At 39.2% G+C, this 21619-nt stretch overlaps 1 protein-coding gene across 1 annotated transcript in view; it reads right to left on the bottom strand.

The window, feature by feature from the left end:
- The window catches only part of DCHS2 (dachsous cadherin-related 2), a 344197-nt gene that overhangs the window by 90761 nt on the left and 231817 nt on the right, over positions 1–21619 (bottom strand). Inside the window, exons 11-13 of the mRNA XM_068990276.1 lie at positions 20623–20757; positions 20203–20412; positions 5016–5873 (exon numbers count right to left, since the gene is read on the bottom strand). Coding sequence (XP_068846377.1) covers positions 5016–5873; positions 20203–20412; positions 20623–20757 — 1203 coding nt within the window. The remainder of the gene's footprint in view (positions 1–5015; positions 5874–20202; positions 20413–20622; positions 20758–21619) is intronic.

Here is a 21619-nt window from a genome sequence, read left to right as displayed (position 1 = left end):
CTCCCATAATGGCTGCCTCCTATCAGCAGAGTGAATCCTGGACAAAGAAATGAGTGGCACATTAAAAAAATGAAACCAGGTACAACATTTTCCCTTCTATGGCAGTTTTTATAAGTGCTATTATTAAATCATTTCTCAATTTAACCATAAACATTATTAAACTTCCTAATCTATAGCTTAATTTCATAATGGGCTTTCTTTGGGATGCCTTAGATATGGGCTTTTTTTGGGGGGGGTTAATCCTACAAAGAAATTGATTCTGGGTGACTTGAGAAATGATATCTTAATTAGGAAATGGCCAGACACATTACTTAATTTTTAGAAATTTCATTTACTAATGTGAACAAGTGTGATAATGACGATTGACTTCAGTCTATGCCAATCCTTTGGAGGGGTAATTTACTTGATGCCTCCTACTCTGCAGAATTTGTACTGGGTGAGAATATTCACTAGCAGTGGTTGGAAATCTCATTATGTGAAGAATAACTGAATGAACTAGAGAAAGAAAAACTATTTTCAGTAAAAGTCAAAGACCTCCCAGTGATCTACAAGACACTGCTGCTTCTTTTTGTCTACTTCTGACCTCATTTTTTACCATTCTTCATCTTGCTTGACTTTCCTGGTGGCTCAGATGGTAAAGCGTCTGCCTACAATGTGGGAGACCCGGGTTCAAGCCCTGCATCTGGAAGATCTCCTAGAGAAGGAAATGGCAACCCACTTCAGTATTCTTGCCTGGAGAATCCCATGGATGGAGAATCCCATGGATGGAGGATCCTGGCAGTCCATGGGGTCACAAAGAGTCAGACACGACTGAGCGACTTTGCTTTCACTTTCACCTTGCTTACTCTGCTTTATTTTTTATTTATTTATTATTATTATTATTTTATTTTTACTTTACAATACTGTATTGGTTTTGCCATACATCAGCATGAATCCACCACAGGTGTATATAAGTTCCCACTCCTGAACTCCCCTCCCACCTCCCTCCCCATACCATCCCTCTGGGTTATCCCAGTGCACCAACCCCAAGCATCCGGTATCTTGCATCGAACCTAGACTGGCGATTCGTTTCTTATATGATGTTATACATGTTTCAATGCCATTCTCCCAAATCATCCCACCCTCTCCCTCTCCCACAGAGTCCAAAAGACTGTTCTGTACACCTGCATCTCTTTTGCTGCTCACATACAGATTTATCATTACCATCTTTCTAAATTCCACATATATGCATTAGTATACTGTATTGGTGTTTTTCTTTCTGGCTTACTTCACTCTGTATAATTGGCTCTAGTTTCATCCACCTCATTAGAACTGATTCAAATGTATTTTTTGTGATGGCTGAGTAATACTCCATTGTGTATATGTACCACAATTTTCTTATCCATTCATCTGCTGATGGACATCTAGGTTGCTTCCATGTCCTGGCTATTATAAACAGTGCTGCGATAAACATTGGGGTACATGTGTCTCTTTCAATTCTGGTTTCCTTGGTGTGTATGCCCAGCAGTGGGATTGCTGGGTCATATGGCAGTTTTAGTTCCAGTTTTTTCAGGAATCTCCACACTGTTCTCCATAGTGGCTGTACTAGTTTGCATTCCCACCAACAGTGTAAGAGGGTTCCCTTTTCTCCACACCCTCTCCAGCATTTATTGCTTGTAGACTTTTGGATCACAGCCATTCTGACTAATAGATGAAGAAATATACCATGTTCACGGATTGGATGAATCAATATAGTGAAAAGAGTATGCTACCCAAAGCAATCTACAGATTCAATGCAATCCTTATCAAGCTACCAGCAGTATTTTTCACAGAGCTAGAACAAATAATTTCACAGTTTGTATGGAAATACAAAAAACCTCGAATAGCCAAAGCAATCTTGAGAAAGAAGAATGGAACTGGAGGAATCAACCTGCCTGACTTCAGGCTCTACTACAAAGCCACAGTCATCAAGACAGTATGGTACTGGCACAAAGACAGAAATATAGATCAATGAAACCAAATAGAAAGCCCAGAGATAAATCCGCACACCTATGGACATCTTATCTTTGACAAAGGAGGCAAGAATATACAATGGAGTAAAGACAATCTCTTTAACAAGTGGTGCTGGGAAAACTGGTCAACCACTTGTAAAAGAATGAAACTAGAACACTTTCTAACACCATACACAAAAATAAACTCAAAACGGATTAAAGATCTAAATATAAGACCAGAAACTATAAAACGCCTAGAGGAGAACATAGGCAAAACACTCTCCGACATAAATCACAGCAGGATCCTCTATGAGCCACCTCCCAGAATTCTGGAAATAAAAGCAAAAATAAACAAATGGGACCTAATTAAAATTAAAAGCTTCTGCACAACAAAGGAAAATATAAGCAAGGTGAAAAGACAGCCTTCGGAATGGGAGAAAATAATAGCAAATGAAGCAACTGACAAACAACTAATCTCAAAAATATACAAGCAAATGCAGCTCAATTCCAGAAAAATAAACGACCCAATCAAAAAATGGGCCAAAGAACTAAATAGACATTTCTCCAAAGAAGACATACAGATGGCTAACAAACACATGAAAAGATGCTTAACATCACTCATTATCAGAGAAATGCAAATCAAACCACAATGAGGTACCATTTCACACCAGTCAGAATGGCTTACTCTGCTTTAGTCGCACAGTCCCCTTTACTGTTCATGAACAAGCCAGGCGAGTTCCCACTGGATTTCTCCTCTTTTTCTTTGGAAATGCTCTCCTCCCATATATATGAATGGCTACCTCCTTTCTTTATGTCTTTGCCCCAAATTTCAGTTGCTCAGTAATGCCAGTCCTAACATGCCATCAAAAATCGCCTTTGTGCCCTCACCAGGACTCCTGCTCCGTTTCTTCATACCACAGCTTTTAACACCAGCTAACATACAGTACATTTTAGCTATTTATTACATTCACTGGTATTGTCTCTTTAACCCTGCTGGAATGTAAGCCTCTCAAGGACAAGCATCTTTGTCTTTTTGTTCACTAACATATCCCAATAGAAAAGTACCTGGCACATAATATTCAATAGAATTTTTGTTGAAAGAGCAAGTAAAACATTTAAAGAACAAGCAACTGTGTAGATCAGTGGAATACTCCAGATGGCAGGACTAGAATTTACGGACATACACAAATGAGGCAGATCTGGGTTTAACACAGGAATTACTTTCCAAATGAAAGAGTTTTCCAACTTTGCCATGTAATCAAATCACCTAGAGAGTGTTAAAAATGCCAGCTCCTGGACCCCAGATTACTGAAGCAGAACCTTCTGCAATCATGAGAGAGTGCTTGTTTCATACCCAAGTTCAAGAACCATTGTCCTAGACTCTCAATCACTGAAATATTCAAGTAGAGACTGAAAGATCATTTGTTAAGGAAAAAATGTTTATATGTTCACTGCAGATAAAAGCTGGACTTAAAAATTCTATGATTTTATCAAATTCATTTCAAGATGGATTAATATAGTTTGTGCTGTATTATTTAGCACAAATATATTATTATTATTTAGAAAATTTTACCTTTCCTTTCTATCAGACTCTGCTCTGGAGTTAGGATGTATAGCTCTCGTGAGGAAACACAGCTCTGGGGAGTATCTCATATTATTTAACATTTAACTCTTCTGTGGAATTCTCATTACACCTAAGAATATAGGTGGAAATTTCTAGTTATTTTGGAAGATGCTATTTTTTCATTTAATGAAGGTAACTGCAATTTACCCTTAATAATGTTTAGAATCATAAGAGGCCTTCTGGATAAGCAGCCCATGAGATAACCATGATTCAAAAGAAGATGAAACTGGGGTTAATAATATATAACTGAGAAGAATCCTAACTTGACATTCAATATTAAGTTGAATATTCTCTTTTTATAGAGAATATAATGTGTAACAAATGTGTAATAATGTGTAACAAATATTTTCACTATGAAGTAAATAAATCAATTTCAGAAAAATTCAAGTTGCCTTTTAAACAGTGGTTGTTTTAGGTATGAATAAAGTGAAATTAAATCCACAATGACAAAGCAAAAACAAAAAACAACTGGAGAAATCAAACAGCACACATCAGACTTGTCGAAAGCAAACTACTCCCGCGAGCCCCGGAGTCCACGTGATTTGTCCTCTGGCTGGTTCAAAGATTCAGAAGGTTTATAGTTCAACTCTCTAGTTAGATATAATCACCTAGATTGGATTTCTTTCCATTCACAACTATCTGCAATTTTTTTGTTTGTTTGTTTTAGGGTAGAAAGATCATTGGAATTAATTATTTATGTTTCCCATTATGGCATAAATTTGAGTAGGGAAATAACTGAAAAATAATTTAGCATTATGAGGAAAAATAGTCACCATTCACAGAAGCCTGTTGAGTGGTATAATCTTGCCAAATTCTTTGAAGATCAGATATTACTGCACTGTTGAAACTAATGCTGACTGTATCAAAATGAAGTAATAATAAGAAAAATAGCACTTCCTTAAAATTACACACTGATTCTGAGTCAGATACTGTTTTAAGGGTTTTATAGGAACTGGCTCATTTGGTCCTCAGAACACCCTAATGAGGTAGGTACCAAACTCATCCCTAATTTGCAGGTTGGGAAACGGAGGCTGAGAGAGCCAGCTTCCCAAGGACACACAGTGGCAGCCACTGAACCACAACATATTTCACCTTTCATTGTATTTCCAGGAAAGTCATTTAGGTAATGTAGCTGTTCAGGATTCATAAGCATTTAAATAAATGTGGGTTTTTTGAGATTTTAAACTTAAACTTCAAGAGTCCTGAATGATTTCAGTGTTTTTATTAGTTTTTGCTGTCTTGAAACGGGTGTGAATATGTTACTGTATTTGAGTATATTTTTCAAATAACATATTCTGAATGAAAATTATAATACCAAGAATTGGCTGGACTCAGAAATTCATAACTGAACCTTTGATAGCACTAGCTCTATAATCGTTAGTTTTAAGCATTTTGCCAAAAGTGGGACACTTGACACTCACCTGCCTCACAATTTTCAGGCACGATCCCTTTATACAGATGCTGGCTGAAGGAAATCCTCACATCTTCTCCTTCCATGTGAATGACCAAGAGACCAGTGGTTGTTCTAGCTGGGACCCCTTGATCCACAGCTTTTAACTGCAGCCAAATAGGAAAATATTCTGAAGACGGAATTTGCTGGATTTGAATTGCTCCTGTGTATTCATTAATAGAAAGCATTGACTGGGGCTCTGCGAAGCTGAACGTGACGGTGCCATTGGGCCCCGAGTCTGGGTCACTGGCTCTGAGGATGGCAGCTGTTTGGTTTGTAGGTGACTGAGAGGAAAGAAATATATCAAGGGGGTTCTGTTCCCAAACTGGCCTGTTGTCATTAACATCAGTGACATGTACTTTTATAACCACCGTGGCGCTTCGTGAGCCATGGACACCGCAGTCTCTGGCCACAGCCTTCAGTACGTGCTCAGACCTGGCTTCCCGGTCAAGCGTGTGGCTGGTCCTCAGTGTGCCCACCGCAGGGTCGACGGTGAACACCCCGGAAGCCTCGTGCACCAGAGAATACTCGGTTTGCCCGTTCAGGCCCTCATCCGCGTCCGCGGAGGAGAGCACGAGAACCGTGGTTCCCACCGGCGCGTCCTCTCTCACAGAAGCCTCGTATTGCTGCCTGGGGAAGGAAGGGCTGTGGTCGTTGACGTCCAGAACTCTGACCTGCAGCTGCGCCGTGGAGCTTTGCGGCGGGATCCCCAGATCCGAGCACAGGATGACGAGGGTGAAGTTGCTGACTTCCTCCCGGTCCAAAGCGCGAGTGGTTGAGAGTTCTCCCGACATTTCATTAATAGCAAAGTACTCATCAGTATTTCCACCTATTAAATAAAGCAAGTTCAGAATATATTTGAATTGAAAAAGTAGCAGCTCTTTACTATGAATATATATATTCATTCAACAAATATTTATTTCCTGATTATTATAGTACACTATCACTTTTGTAAGTACATGATTCAGTCCCTGCCCTCACAAAGCTTCCTGATAATAATACTCGGGATAAGCAAAAAATAAAATTCAACATCTATCTTAATGCAATCAGTAATTCAAACACTTGCTTTGACTGATTTGCAGCAGTATGATTTTTTTCAACTTCAACTTTTTATAGTAATATGCTTTTTCTTTTTGAAGGATTAAAATGCATATTTCACTTGAAATAAAACAATAGTAGGCCGAAATAAGCAACAGTATTCAATGTTCATTTGTAGATAGCAATAAAAAATTAACAGATTGATTTATGACAATGTGTTTTTAAATTTCCCCTTACTCACTATAGATTGAATGCTGGTTATATTATTGGAATAAGGTCCTCTTCTACATGCCATGGCCCTTTGTGCATGAGCCATAACACTTCTTTCAGAGACAGCAGAACACTTGTCTATCTCTTACATAACATAAGCAAGGATTATGTTTTATTTTTTAAATATGTTCCTATGTTTTATTCTTTAAAACATGTTCCTTCTGCTATTGTATATGGTACCAACTAGAATAAAATTTAAAAGTAAAAGTGAAAGTTGCCCAGTCATGTCAGACTCTTTGTGAATCCATGGACTATACAGTACATAGAATTCTCCAGGCCAGAATGTTGGAGCGGGTAGCCGTTCCCTTCTCCAGGGGATCTTCCCAACCCAGAGATCAAACCCAGGTCTCCTGCACTGCAGGTGGATTCTTTCCCAGTTGAGCCACAAGGGAAGCCCTTTATGCAAGACAGCAAAAGAGACAGAGAGATAAAGAACAGACTTTTGGACTCTGTGGAAGGTGAGGGTGGGATGGTTTGAGTGAATAGCATTGAGATATGTATATTACCATATATGAAACAGATCTCCAGTCTAGGTTCGATGCATGAGACAGGGCGCTCAGGGCTGGTGCACTGGGATGCCCTGGGGGATCGGATGGGGAGGGAGGTGGGAGGCGGGTTCAGGATTGAGGACACATGAACACCCATAGCTGATTCATGTCAATGTATGGCAAAACCACTACAATATTGTAAAGTAACTAGCCTCCAATTAAAATTAACTAATTAAAAAAAAAAACTAAACTCAGGGATAAAGAGCTTCCAAAGGCATTTTAAAATCAACCTGAAGATTAGTTGGGAAAATGAAGTTCAGTGGCCTACCAGCCACATTTTTGGACTAGGGGGGACCATTCCCAACAGCATGAGAACTTACTGAACCCTGCAGAGGCACATGAAGAAGTGGAGCAGTGCTGAAAAAAAACAGTGGCCTCAGGCAGTACTGGGGGCTGAGGAGCAGGGACTGCATTTGAAGGCCTTCATGAGACATGTTAATTTATACCAAACACAGGTGGTGAGACAAATTACATTTCTGTGGCATTTGTGATTGATAAAGCCATTCATTCCCTCATTAAACATTTTAACAACACCTGTCATGTACCAAATATGTGTTCGGACACTGGGAATATGAGGAGAGGAAGATGTGATCTGACTTCTAAGAGTTTACAGTCCAGGAGGAAAGGCACATCCATACCTGGACATTAAAGTATGATGTGAAACTCACATGTGCAGGACACTGGGAGGACAGAAGATGATCACAGGGTCCTGCATTAGGATGGCAAGAAAATGCTTATTATAAACAGTGACACCAAACTAACTCCTAAAGGGAAGGAAGCCAGACTTAGGGAAGGGAGAGGGAAGAGGGTCAAATGTGGGTGAAGTCCCAGGAATATGACAAAGCAATGGTTGCAAACATTTTAGTATGACTAGAATATAGGGCCCCCTAGGTATCTGAGGGTAGAATGTAGGCAGAAAGAGGATTGACAGTGGCAGGAACATAAATCTGGAAGATAAGCAGGATATCCGTCATGAAAGGCCCTGTATATACTGCCAAGACGCTGGGCTTTATCTTAAAATCTACCTGCAAGATTTTAGACAGGAAGACACTGTGAATCACATTTCTGTTTTAGGAAGAATCCTGGGCAGTAGTGTCAGAGCTTTCAGACTAGTTGAAGATAGGAGACTATCACAGTGTCTGTGAGAGCAATGAGAAGGTTCTGGAAAGATATGCACTTACAGGAAGTGGATGCATTCCAAAGATACAGAGGAGGAACAGTTAGCAGTAAGGAAGGTAAGACTCATGATCTGGCTTAGGAGAAAGACTGAAAGGTATGTAGACCAGTTGTGTTTAAAATGAGGTCTGAAGACCCTTCAGTTCAGTCGCTCACTCGTGTCTGACTCTTTGTGACCCCATGAACTGCAGCACACCAGGACTCCCTGTCCATCACCAACTCCTGGAGTCCACCTAAACCCATGTCCATCGAGTCAGTGATGCCATCCAACCATCTCATCCTCTGTCATCCCCTTCTCCTCCTGCCCTCAATCTTTCCCAGCATCAGGGTCTTTTCAAATGAGTCAGCTCTTCACATCAGGTGGCCAAAGTATTAGAGTTTCAACTTCAACAATAGTCCTTCCAATGAACACCCAAGATTGATCTCCTTTAGGACTGGTTGAATCTCCTTGCAGTCCAAGGGACTCTCAAGAGTCTTCTCCAACACCGCAGTTCAAAAGCATCAATTCTTCGGTGCTCAGCTTTCTTTATAGTCCAACTCTCACATCCATACATGACCACTGGAAAAACCATAGCCTTGACTAGACAGATCTTTGTTGGCAAAGTAATGTCTCTGCTTTTCAATATGCTATCTAGGTTGGTCATAACTTTCCTTTCCAAGGAGATCAGTTCAGTTTAGTTGCTCAGTTGTGTCCAACTCTTTGCAACCCCATGAATCGCAGCACGCCAGGCCTCCCTGTCCATCACCAACTCCCGGAGTTCACTCAGATTCATGTCCATCGAGTCAGTGATGCCATCCAGCCATCTCATCCTCTGTCGTCCCCTTCTCCTCCTGCCCCCAATTCCTCCCAGCATCAGGGTCTTTTCCAATGAGTCAACTCTTCATATGAGGTGGCCAAAGTACTGGAGCTTCAGCTTTAGCATTATTCCTTCCAAAGAAATCCCAGGGCTGATCTCCTTCAGAATGGACTGGTTGGATCTCCTTGCAGTCCAAGGGACTCTCAAGAGTCTTCTCCAACACCACAGTTCAAAAGCATCAATTCTTCAGTGCTCAGCCTTCTTCACAGTCCAACTCTCACATCCATACATGAAGTGTCTTTTAATTTCATGGCTGCAATAACCATCTGCAGTGATTTTGGAGCCCAGAAAAATAAAGTCAGCCACTGTTTCCTTGTCTATTTGCCATGAAATGATGGGACCGGATGCCATGATCTTAGTTTTCTGAATGTTGAGCTTTACGCCCACTTTTCACTGTCCTCTTTCCCTTTCATCAAGAGCCTCTTTAGTTCTTCTTCACTTCCTACCATAAGGGTGGTGGTCATCTGCATATCTGAGGTTATTGATATTTCTCCCTGAGGACCCTGAGGTTATATAAAACTATCTGAGAAGTATCTAGTGGCTCAGATGGTAAAGCGTCTGTCTGCAATGCAGGAGACCCAGGTTTGATCCCTCGGCTGGGAAGATCCCCTGGAGAAGGAAATGGCAGCCCACTCCAGTATTCTTGCCTGGAAAATCCCATGGACCGTGGAGCCTGGTAGGCTACCGTCCATGGAGTCGCAAAGAGTTGGACACAACTGAGTGACTTCACTTTCAAGGAGTATCTGGAAACAGGTTTTAGGGCAATAACCAGAAGTTTAGTTTACATATCCTTATTCTGAAAATGGTTCTGCCTGAGAAAACCCATAGGATCACGTGGGTTTGTCTTTCCCAAAATCACTTTATAATTACCCTTCTTACAAATTATAAAAGGAAGGTTCACTTCTCACCCTTCCCAACCTGACCAAGGTGTACTAGACCAGGGTATGAAAGTTCTAGACTGCCAGGTAAGGGGGCATTCCCAATATTGGCGTTTCACATTGAAACAAGAACTGACTTGAATGCCTGGGGGATACATCTTTTTTTTTTTTTTTGGAGAGGACCTTTGCTATGAACTAAACTTTAGGGCCTATTCTCAGTTGGCAAAGAATCTGCCTGCAATGCAGGAGACCCTGGTTCAATTCCTGGGTTGGGAAGATCCACTGGGGAAGGGATAGGCTACCTACTCTAGTATTCTTTGGGCTTCTCTGGTGGGCCGGACAGTAAAGAATCTGCCTGCAATGTGGGAGACATGGGTTCGAGCCCTGGGTTGGGAAGATCCTCTGGGGAAGGGAACAGGTATCCATTCCAGTACTCTGACCTCTCCAAAACAGAGGATCCTGGCAGGCTACAGTCCATGGGGTCAGAAAGAGTCAGATACGACTGAGCAACTTTCAGTTTCAAGTTCCTAAGTATTAAATAAATAGATAATAAAAGCCATTAATTGATTTGGAGATACATATCAGAAGGAGTTTAAGAAATGTTACTACTATAACAACAATCCATCTAACAATAATCTGTCTACAATGTAAAAAACGTGAACAAGGATTATCAGTGTTTACATCTGTAACAAGATTTTTTAAGGGCATATTGAGCAAGAAACGCTGATCACTTGAAGAAATTCTAGAAGAAGCCAGATCGTGATGAGGTGAATGAAAAGGGAGTGATGTTCAGTTTTAGACACAATGACAATGAGATGCTATTGGACATGAAGATTGGGTCCTTGAGGCTATCAGGAAAAAATGCTGAAACAATTTGAAATGGAGGGAAATAATAAGAGGATGTTCTATGGTAAAAATAAAGATCAGTGTGTGACTAGTCTGGTTTTGACATTAGAATTGTCTTCCAGGTATTTTATCTTCATTGTCTTTCAGGTATTTTATCTCTGTAAATTGCTGAAAACTAACCCATCACTCCATGGGATATAGATGGGGAAACAGTGGAAACAGTGTCAGACTTTATTTTGGGGGGCTCCAAAATCACTGCAGATGGTGATTGCAGCCACGAAATTAAAAGACGCTTACTCCTTGGAAGAAAAGTTATGACCAACCTAAATAGCATATTGAAAAGCAGAGACATTACTTTGCCGACTAAGGTCCGTCTAGTCAAGGCTATGGTTTTTCCTTTGGTCATGTATGGATGTGAGAGTTGGACTGTGAAGAAGGCTGAGTGCTGAAGAATTGATGCTTTTGAACTGTGGGTGTTGGAGAAGACTCTTGAGAGTCCCTTGGACTGCAAGGAGATCCAACCAGTCCATCCTAAAGGAAATCAGCCCTGGGATTTCTTTGGAAGGAATAATGCTAAAGGTGTTTGGCCACCTCATGCAAAGAGTTGACTCACTGGAAAAGACTCTGATGCTGGGAGGGATTGGGGGCAGGAGGAGAAGGGAACGACAGAGGATGAAATGGCTGGATGGCATCATGGACTCGATGGATGCGAGTCTGAGTGAACTCCGGGAGTTGGTGATGGACAGGGAGGCCTGGCGTGCTGATTCACGGGGTCACAAACAGTCGGACATGACTGAGTGACTGAACTGAACTGAACTGAAATACATAATGAAAACGGTTCATGTTCACAGAAATCCAAATTCATTGTGTCTGGTGGAATGGCAATGATTACTGTCCTGTGGATAGAATTCTTCTACATTTCAAAATCCCTTATTTTCTCTCTCCGTGTGTATGTGTGTGTTTCTTAGGTTTCTCCTTGAACCAATTTTAACATCTTTTTGGCCTAATGAGTTGAATAAAAACCTTTGGAAGTTGTCAGTTTTATATTTGTATGAAATCCATTATTTTCCTTTGAAAAACATATCCCTTGATAGGCAGTCCTAGAGTCAGGATGGTACAGAGCAAAGCCCACAGTCCACCACAGCACATAAAGTGTGGACAAAAATGCTATGCTATTTATTTTTAGTCAAGGGCACTGATCCTGATTCTACTTTCTCACTATAAAAAGAAATAAAGTAGAAAATAAAAAATTATTAGAAGGTGGGATCAAGATGGTGGAGTGGGAAGACCCTGAGCTTACCTCCTCTTAGGAAGACAAAATTACATCAATATAAAAAGAAATTCTCTCTTAAATTGACCTGAAATCTAGCAGACTTGCTCTTCTAAAACCAAGATTATAGAGGAAGAACCACAAGGTGTCTGGTATTAGGGAAGAAGTCTTGTCAGGACCCACACCCTTGGTGGGTAACACAGAATAAGATTTCACAGGCTCAGGGAACTTTCCTTAGTTGTTAGGGATTTGAGCCCCATGTCGGGCATGCCAGCCTGGAGATAAGCACTGGTAATATGAGCCCTTTTAGGTAGTTTGAATACCAGTGGGGCTTAATGGAGGCCTGTAGGAAATAGAGACTCTGCTTTTGAAGAGTGTGGACACACTTGTTTGCTCCCAGTCCTGGCACAGTGGCAACCTGCCTGGTGCTCTGATCAGCCCACTGTGACTACTCCAGCACACCTCACCCCATCTGAGACAGGCTCTGACCTCAGCCCCTCCTGCTCCAGCCCCACTCTGTGACAAGGCAGAATCACCAGTGTACCTTGGGAAAGGCCAGGGCTGGCTCAAGTCTCCTCTTCCAGCCTTTTGGGCCCCATCCCTACCCCTGGCCAAGACAGAAGCCTCTATAGCACCAAGGAGATGATAACCTCACTCAGAACTGTGGCTTCAGCCTCTCCAAACCTGGCCCCACCTCTCAACATGGCAGCAACTGCTAGCACATCCCAAGAAAAGGCATGGCCCATGGTCACTTTAGATCCAGCTCTCCTGCCTAATGCACTGGGCATACGTAGACTGCATAGGGATGACCCAATACAATGACATGGCTTCAAGACCAAGATGTGCATGTTTTCCTTAATTTCATCAAACAAAATGAAAAGACAGTAGAACATGTTGCAAAGCAAAGAGGAATATAAAACCCTGGGTGAGGGGAAGCCTAATGAGACAGTAATTCATCTGATAGAGGGTTCAAAGCGAAAGTCATAAAAAAATGTTAATCAAACTTGTGAACATCCTTTTCACAAGGAAAAGGATACAAAAATACAGTGAGAACTTCAAAAAGAACTAGAAAATATAATAAAGAACCAATTAGAGCTGAAGATTACAATAACTGAAAGGAGAAATACACTAGAAGGAATTAACCATAGATTAGGTGATAAAGAGAAACACATAAATGACCTGGAAGACAGGATAGTGGAAATCACCTTATCAGAACAGTAAAAAGAAAAAGTTCATAAGGATTATTTAAGGGACTTCTGGGCTTCCCTGGTGGCTCAGATAGTTAAGAATCTGCCCTGCAGTGCGGTAGACCTGGCTTTGACACCTGAGTTGGGAAGATCCACTGGAGAAGGAAATAGCAACCCACTCCAGCGTTCTCTCCTGGAGAATTCAACAAGGGACTTCTACGAAAATATCAAGCATACTAACATTAGCATTATAGGAGTCACAGAGGAAGAGAGACAGAAAGGGGCATAAAGTGTTATTTGATGAAATTGTAGCTGAAAATATCACTAACCTGGAAAAGGAAACAGATATCTAGGTCCAAGAAGTACAGAGAGGCCTAAACAAGATGAACTCAAAGAGGTTCACACTAAGTCATATCATAATAAAAATGAAAAAATTTTAAAGGGTGAATGAGAGAATTTTAAAGGCATGAAGAGAAGGAGTCACTTATAAGGAAACCACTAAAAATATTAGCTGACATCTTATCAGCATTCTTGCAAGCCAGAAGGAATAGCATGACATACTTAAAGTGCTGAGAGAACCTGCAACCAAGGACACTGTACCCAGCAAGGCTACCATTCAGACTTGAAGGAGAGAGAAAGAGTTTTCTGGACAAGCAAAAACTAAAAGAGGTTGTTACCTTTAAACTGGCCTTACAAGAAACATTAAAGTGTTTTCTTTAAGCGGAAAACAAAACCTTATAACAAGAAATGTTAAAAAATGATATGAAGAAAAAACTCATTGATAATTATAAGTATGTAGGAAAAAACAGTGAATCAACCACTTATATAAGCAGGCATAAATGTTAAAAGATAAAAATTATAAAATTAAATAGAACTCTGATAAACACTGAAAGGATACAGACATAAATGTACTATATAACACCAAAACATAAAGTGTGTTGGGAGGAAAATGAAAAAGGTAGAGCTTTCAGGATATGTTTGAATTTTAAAAACTATCAATTTAAAACAACTATATATAATTGATGTATATAAACCTTGTGAGGGGATGGAATTCCAGTTGAGCTATTTAAAATCCTGAAAGATGATGCTGTGAAAGTGCTGCACTCAATATGCCAGCAAATTTGGAAAACTTAGCAGTGGCCACAGGACTGGAAAAGGTCAGTTTTCATTCCAATCCCAAAGAAAGGCAATGCCAAAGAATGTTCAAACTACCACACAGTTGCACTAATCTCACACATGCCTAAAGTAATACTCAAAATTCTCCAAGCCAGGTTTCAGCAATTTGTGGACCATGAACTTCCAGATGTTCAAGCTGGTTTTAGAAAAGGCAGAGGAACCAGAGATCAAATTGCCAACATCTGCTAGATCATGGAAAAAGCAAGAGAGTTCCAGGAAAACATCTATTTCTGCTTTATCGACTATGCCAAAGCCTTTGACTGTGTGGATCACAGTAAACTGTGGAAAACTCTAAGAGATGGGAATACCAGACCACCTGACCTGCCTCTTGAGAAACCTGTAGGCAGGTCAGGAAGCAACAGTTAGAACTGGACATGAAACAACAGACTGGTTCCAAATAGGAATAGGAGTACGTCAAGGCTGTATACTGTCACCCTGCTTATTTAACTTATATGCAGAGTACATCATGAAAAACGCTTGGCTGGAAGAAGTACAAGCTGGAATCAAGACTGCTGGGAGAAATATCAATAACCTCAGATATGCAGATGATACCACCCTTATGGCAGAAAGTGAAGAGGAACTAAAAAGCCTCTTGATGAAAATGAAAGAGGAGAATGAAAAAGTTGGCTCAAAGCTCAACATTCAGAAAAGGAAGACCATGGCATCCAGTCCCATCACTTCACGGGAAATAGATTCGGAAACAGTGGAAACAGTCTCAGACTTTATTTTGGGGGGCTCCAAAATCACTGCAGATGGTGACTGCAGCCATGAAATTAAAAGACGCTTACTCCTTGGAAGAAAAGTTATAACCAACCTAAATAGCATATTGAAAGGCAGAGACATTACTTTGTCAACAAAGGTCCGTTTAGTCAAGGTTATAGTTTTTCCAGTGGTCATGTATGGATGCGAGAGTTGGACTGTGAAGAAAGCTGAGCACTGAAGAATTGATGCATTTGAACTGTGGTGTTGGAGAAGACTCTTGAGAGTCTCTTGGACTGCAAGGAGATCTAACCAGTCCATTCTAAAGGAGATCAATCCTGGGTGTTCTTTGGAAGGAATGATGGTAAAGCTGAAACTCCAGTACTTTGGCCACCTCATGTGAAGCATTGACTCATTGGAAAAGACCCTGATGATGGGAGGGATTGGGAGCAGGAGGAAAAGGGGATGACAGAGGATGAGATGGCTGGATGCCATCACTGACTCGATGGACATGAGTTTGAGTGAACTCCAGGAGATGGTGATGGACAGGGAGGCCTGGCATGCTGCGGTTCATGGGGTCGCAAAGAGTCAGACACGATTGAGCAACTGAACTGAACTGAACTGAAACCTCATGGTAACTACAAATCAAAAATCTCCAGTGCACACACAAAGAAACAGAGCAAACAACCCAAACATAAAACTAAGGAAAATCATTAAACTGCAAGGGAAGAGGAACAAGAAAAGAACATAGAAAATCTGCAAAAAAAAAAAAAAAAAAATCCTAGAAAACAGTAACAAAATGGCAGCGAGTACATGTCTATCAATGATTACTTTACGTAAATAGACTAAATGCTCCAATCAGGACATGGGGTGGCTGAATGGATTAGAAAACATACCATCTATATCCTGCCTACAAGAGACTCACTTCAGATCTAAAGGCACACACTTGAAAGTAAAATGATGGAAAAAGATACTCCACACAAATGGAAATGAAAATATAGGTAACAATATTCATATCACACAAAATAGACTTTGAAACAAAGTTTATAACAAAGACAAAGAAGGGCATCATATAAAGATAAACAAGTCACATCCAGAAGATATAACATTATAAACATAAATGCCCCAGTACAATAGCACTTAAATATATAAAGGAAATATTAACAGATATGAAGGGAGAAACTGACAGGAATACAATAAATATAGAGAGCTTTCATAACCCTTTTACATAAATGAACAGGCAGAAATCAATAAGGGATACATTAGATGACACATTCGACCAGAATGACTTAACAGGTATTCATATTTACAAATCATTGCATTAAAAACAGAAGAAAACACATTCTTTTTCAAGTACACATGGACACTAGATCTCCAGGACAGGTCTCATGCTAAGCCACGAAAAATCTTCAATTCATTTGAGAAGACTGAAATCATATCAACCTTGCATCTTTTCTGACTACAGTGCTATGAAACTAGAAATCAATTACAGGAAGGAAACTGGAAAATAAACAAATATGCGGAAACTAAACAATATATTACTAGAAACCCAACGGATCAACACAGAGGAAATAAAAACATAGCTTGAGGTGAATGAAAAACAAACAAACACAACTTCCAAAATCTATGAGACACAGCAAAAGGAGTTCTTAGAGGGAAATTTACAGTAATTCAGGTCTAACTCAAAACACAAGAAATAGCTTAAATAACTTAACTTTCCATCTAAAGGAACTAGAAAAAGAAGTACTAACAAAGCTCAAAGTCAACAAAAAGAAGAGAATAATAAAAATCAGAGAAGTAAATAGAGACCAAATTTTAAAAAATAGAAAAAGCCTGGTGAAATTAAGAGCTGTTGTTTAAGATAAACAAAGTTGATTAAGATGAGTCAGAAAATCATCAAGAAAATAAGAGAAAATCTAAATTTAAAAAATTAGAAATAAAAAAGGATAAATTACAACCAATATCACAGAGATACAATCATAAAAGAATACTATTAGCAAATATACACCAGCATATTGGACAGCCTAGAAGAAATGGAAGAATGTCTAGAAACATACACTTTTCCAAGACTGAATCAGGAAGAAACTAATTACGGAACACTGATTACTAGTAATGAAATTGAATCAATAATCAAAAACCTCCAACAAACCAAAGACCAGGACCACGCCAGAATTGGAGAGTTTCTACCAAACATTAAAAGATGAGTTGAAGTCTATCTTTCTTAAACTACACCAAAAATTGAAGAAGGGGGACTTCCAAACTCATTCTATGAAGCCCTGATATCAAAACCAGACAAAGACACTATAAAAAAAATTACAGGCTGATATTCCTGATGAACATAATGAAAAAATCCTCAGTAAAAATTAGGAAACAAAATTCAACAAATACAGGAAATAATTTTTATTCATGATCAAATAAAATTTATTCCAGGGATGCAAGGATGGTTCAACATCTACAAATCAATCAAGGTGTTACACCACATTAACAAAAGGGAGAATAAAAAGCATACGATCATCTCAATAGACACAGAAAGAAACATTTGACAGAATTCAACATTCATTTATGATAAAATCTCTTATCATATTTGGTAAAGAGGAAACATACTGCAACATAATAAAGCCCATATATAACAAGCCCACAGCTATCATACCAACAATGAAAAGCTGAAAACTTTTCCTCTAAGATCAGGAATAAGATATGTATTCTCACTCTCATCATTTCTACTTAACATAGTATTGGGAGCCATGGAGGGGGGACAAAGTACATGGAGGGGAATCAGGAGTACCAACTATTAGGTCTAAAAGAAAGAAGTTCCAAAGATGTAATGTACAGAACTGGCAATACAGTCAACATTTTAATAATAACTTTATATGGAGTGTACTCTATAAAAACACTGAATTATGTTGCACATTTGGAACTAACAGAAGCATATACTTCAATTTTTAAAATACCCTTTAATGGCACTTAGATCTAGGATGTAGTCAAGATAGGGAGATATTAAAGTTCAGTGGTAGCTAGAAACAGGGACTGGATGAAATGACCAGTAAGACTGTGTCTAGGAGAAAGGAAAGAGATATACCAAAAAGATCCAGGAAACTCTAACAAGTCAGAGGATAAAAAGGACATTGGGAAGGTTTGTCTAGAAAGACAGATGAAAAATCAGGAGAAATTAGTGGCTTTTGAAGTAAAAGTGAGGCCAAGCATCCAGGGCATGGTGCACAAAGACACAAAGCAGTACAACTAAGAACTGGAAAAAGATCCAACGGATTTAGCAACAACAAAATCTTTTGTGTTTTCAACAAGGGTAGTTTCAGCGGAGTGACTTCAGTGGAATATATATTGCAGCAAGCTAAGAAATTAAAGTGAAATAAAGACATAGGAACTAGAGTGTAGACAACGATTTTTAAGAAATTTGATTGTGAAGGAAAAGAGACAGAGAATGAAGGGAGACATCTATGCTTTTCGGAATAGGAGAGACTAAAAAAACTGATTGGAAAAGCCAGTAGCGAGGGAAATGTTGACCGTATGGGAAAGGAAGGTGAGTGGTCAAAAAGAATGTTCTTGATGCAATGAAAGAGGACTGGTGCAGTCTGGGGATTGTTTATACCCAGTCCTCAACAAAATAAATACAATAAAGTGAGAGTAAACATTTAGAGATATTTATAGTAATATGACATAATAATCTTGTATCTCTGTAATATAGTAATTTTTTTTAAAATTGGGGCTTGCATTTTATATGCCTTTTTTCTCCAAATAATTTATATTTATTGTATTTTATAAAAGTATCAATCACAACAGATTGAAAATTAAAAAACACCAGCCCTGGTTCTTAACCACAATTGACTTGGGAAGTTTCAGAAAACAGGTAGAGTTTACATAGAAGGAAAAGTATCTATTCCACTGCCACAGCAAAGAAAGAGGTAAGAACTGGGCTTATTCTTAAAAATCGGGCTTCTCAAAGTTAGCTTGAGGGATTATCATCCTTTTGGATGATAGTATGACATTATATGTGATCATTAAAAATAGATATGTCCTTGGACAAATAATTGAGATATATTTATCATAAGGAAATAATTGATTGTGTTCACTACAGCATTTTTATAATAGAGTGTTCAATGTCTAAATTAGCACAAAAGGAGATGAGTAAGATAAATCCTGTTATAATATACATATTAGAAATGCTAATATATGTATATTCAACATGAAACATTTATACAGTGTATTATTTTTAAAAGGAGATAACAAAACAGTGTATATAAATTATTCAGTAGTGTAAGATTGGTGTCTGCATTCACTGAGATTCATTGGAAAGTGATTTTCAAAAATATCAAATTACTTATCTCTGCAAGATATAAGATTTTTGTTTATTACTGTTGTTTTTCATAAATTTTACATAAATTCTGCAATTATATATCATTTTATAATCAGGGGAAATGACAATAAAAACCATTCTCATTTTGGAGTAAACTGGGTGGTACATAGAAAACATGGCATGGTTATGGGAATTTTAGTAAATAGACAGTGATAGCTTCCAGAGTTAGCCTCACAGCTGTTTTTACACCTTAAAACGGCTTCTCTTCATGCGTTATTCTAGCTTCATCTCATTATCATTCTATGTGTGCTCTGACATGTGCTAAAAAAATGAATTCTCCACTCATTTTCCAGGTAAATAAGATGCAGCCTTCACAAAATTTGTCATGCTAATCCTTCCATGATTCTGCCAGAATCTTATATCTCTGATCCAAAGGGAAAAATAGTACAAAATTATCTTCTAGTGCAGAAGTTCCTAAAGACCTTGATTATTTATCTCTGGAGCATTGTGATAGATCTGAAGTGTTTCATTGGTCTGAAGATCTCAGAAAACTGTTTTTCTACTCATGTCTTCTAGGCCTGATTGCTCAAAACAATAAAAGTAAGGGATCATATGAAAAAAGTGAAAATAGAAAAAAAGCTATCTGCTGCATCTGTATATCCTTTAATGTAAATGGATTACTAACAACAAGAGTTGTTGAGGGCAGATGTTTGAGGAGTTTGGAGGGCAGTGGACCAGGGTAGCTGTCAGAAGGAGGAGGAGACCCGGGGCGCCAATTAGTTCTTAGCAGGTGTGTGTTCTGTAGACACTGAACTATGTACTGAATGCAGAATACTTGCCACAACACATGTGTCAACCACGCTGGTACCCCAGGGGGAATTAAAATAAAGATGATACTTACCGATTATATGATACTTGACAGCACCATTGCTGCCAGCATCCATATCAGAAGCCAAGAAGGTGTAGACAAGGCCTGGCTCTTGGTTTTCCAGAACCTCAATGTTATCCCTGGGGACAACAATCTCTGGAGCGTGGTCATTTTCATCTCCCACTGTGCAGAGAATCACTGTGGTGCCGGACAGAGCAGGGGCTCCCCCGTCACGTACAAGTACTGACATGGAATAAAAGATGGCACAGAGGGTGGCCATTAATTCACACCTAAAACATGCTGCCCCAAACAGACAGCCTCAGACCAAATTAACTGGGTAGCACTGGGTCAATAATGTTTTATTTAAAGATACCCTACTGAAATGTAAAATTTCACCCCTCAACTGCCTGCAGCCTACTTTTGTTTATTTAGCACAGACAAGGGATCACTTACCTCGAAGGGTGAGGACTTCCTGAACTTCTCTGTCAAGTGTGGTAGCCGTCACTACCTCCCCAGTGTCAGAATTTATCTGGAACAACCTGAACGAAGCACCTGGCATAATTTCAAACTGAAGCTTGGAATTAATTCCTAAAGGAAAACACAGAGGAAAACTTAACCATTATCCCTTTGAATGCATTCATCTGTTTCATTTTTTCCTATGAATATGTTAAACCATAAATGAAAAAGGCAAGACATTTAACCTTCAAATTAAGGTAAAAAACAAAAGCCAGCTCTTTTGGCTGATAAAAAATAAAAGCCGCCAGGGCTGAAATGCTTGATTTTTCAAGTCTTATGAGACTTCACCACAGTAAATGCTTCAGAATTTCTCCCTTCCGTAAAAATTTTCTTATGAGTGTGCAACCCTCCAACATATTCCTAATTCCTTCTGCTAATACTAATTGTGATTTAATGACATCATTGGAAGCTTGCAGGGCAAATGACGGTTTCTGTAGATGGACGCTCTCTTTAGAGGCTGTGTCCAGTTCCGATACTCTGCTCATTTTCCAGCTCGGGAGGTGAGCACACAGAGTTACAGATGGACGTAGTTTTCCTCCGTCTTGTTTCCTACTTAGTATTCAGGCTCCTATCTGCAGTGAGAAACGTGGTACCATATTACTATGCAATCTGAAAATAATTCTTCCCATATTTCTGTGGTTTCATTTCTCCCCTGGGAAGTGTCAAGTCATTCCCATCTTTGGTATAAAGCTTTCTTATGCCAGTAACTTGAACTACTTTATTCCATGATATTGCAGCTTATTTGCACTTCACAAAAGTTCATTTCAATCATGTTCCTAAATTCTTTTCTTAACTGATGAGAATCTAGATTAGATATAGTACTTAACATATGTGATTTACACTTCAATAAAAGATGAAATATTATTCTTAACAAAAAAACTTCAATTACTCATTTCCATCTTGTCTGTCATAAAAAGTAAATTTTCAGCCACCA

Source organism: Capricornis sumatraensis, chromosome 17 (genome assembly GCF_032405125.1).
Source record: "Capricornis sumatraensis isolate serow.1 chromosome 17, serow.2, whole genome shotgun sequence".
Lineage (NCBI taxonomy): Eukaryota > Metazoa > Chordata > Mammalia > Artiodactyla > Bovidae > Capricornis > Capricornis sumatraensis.
Note: the sequence above shows the minus strand (reverse complement) of the source record. Positions and strands in the feature narration are given on the sequence as shown.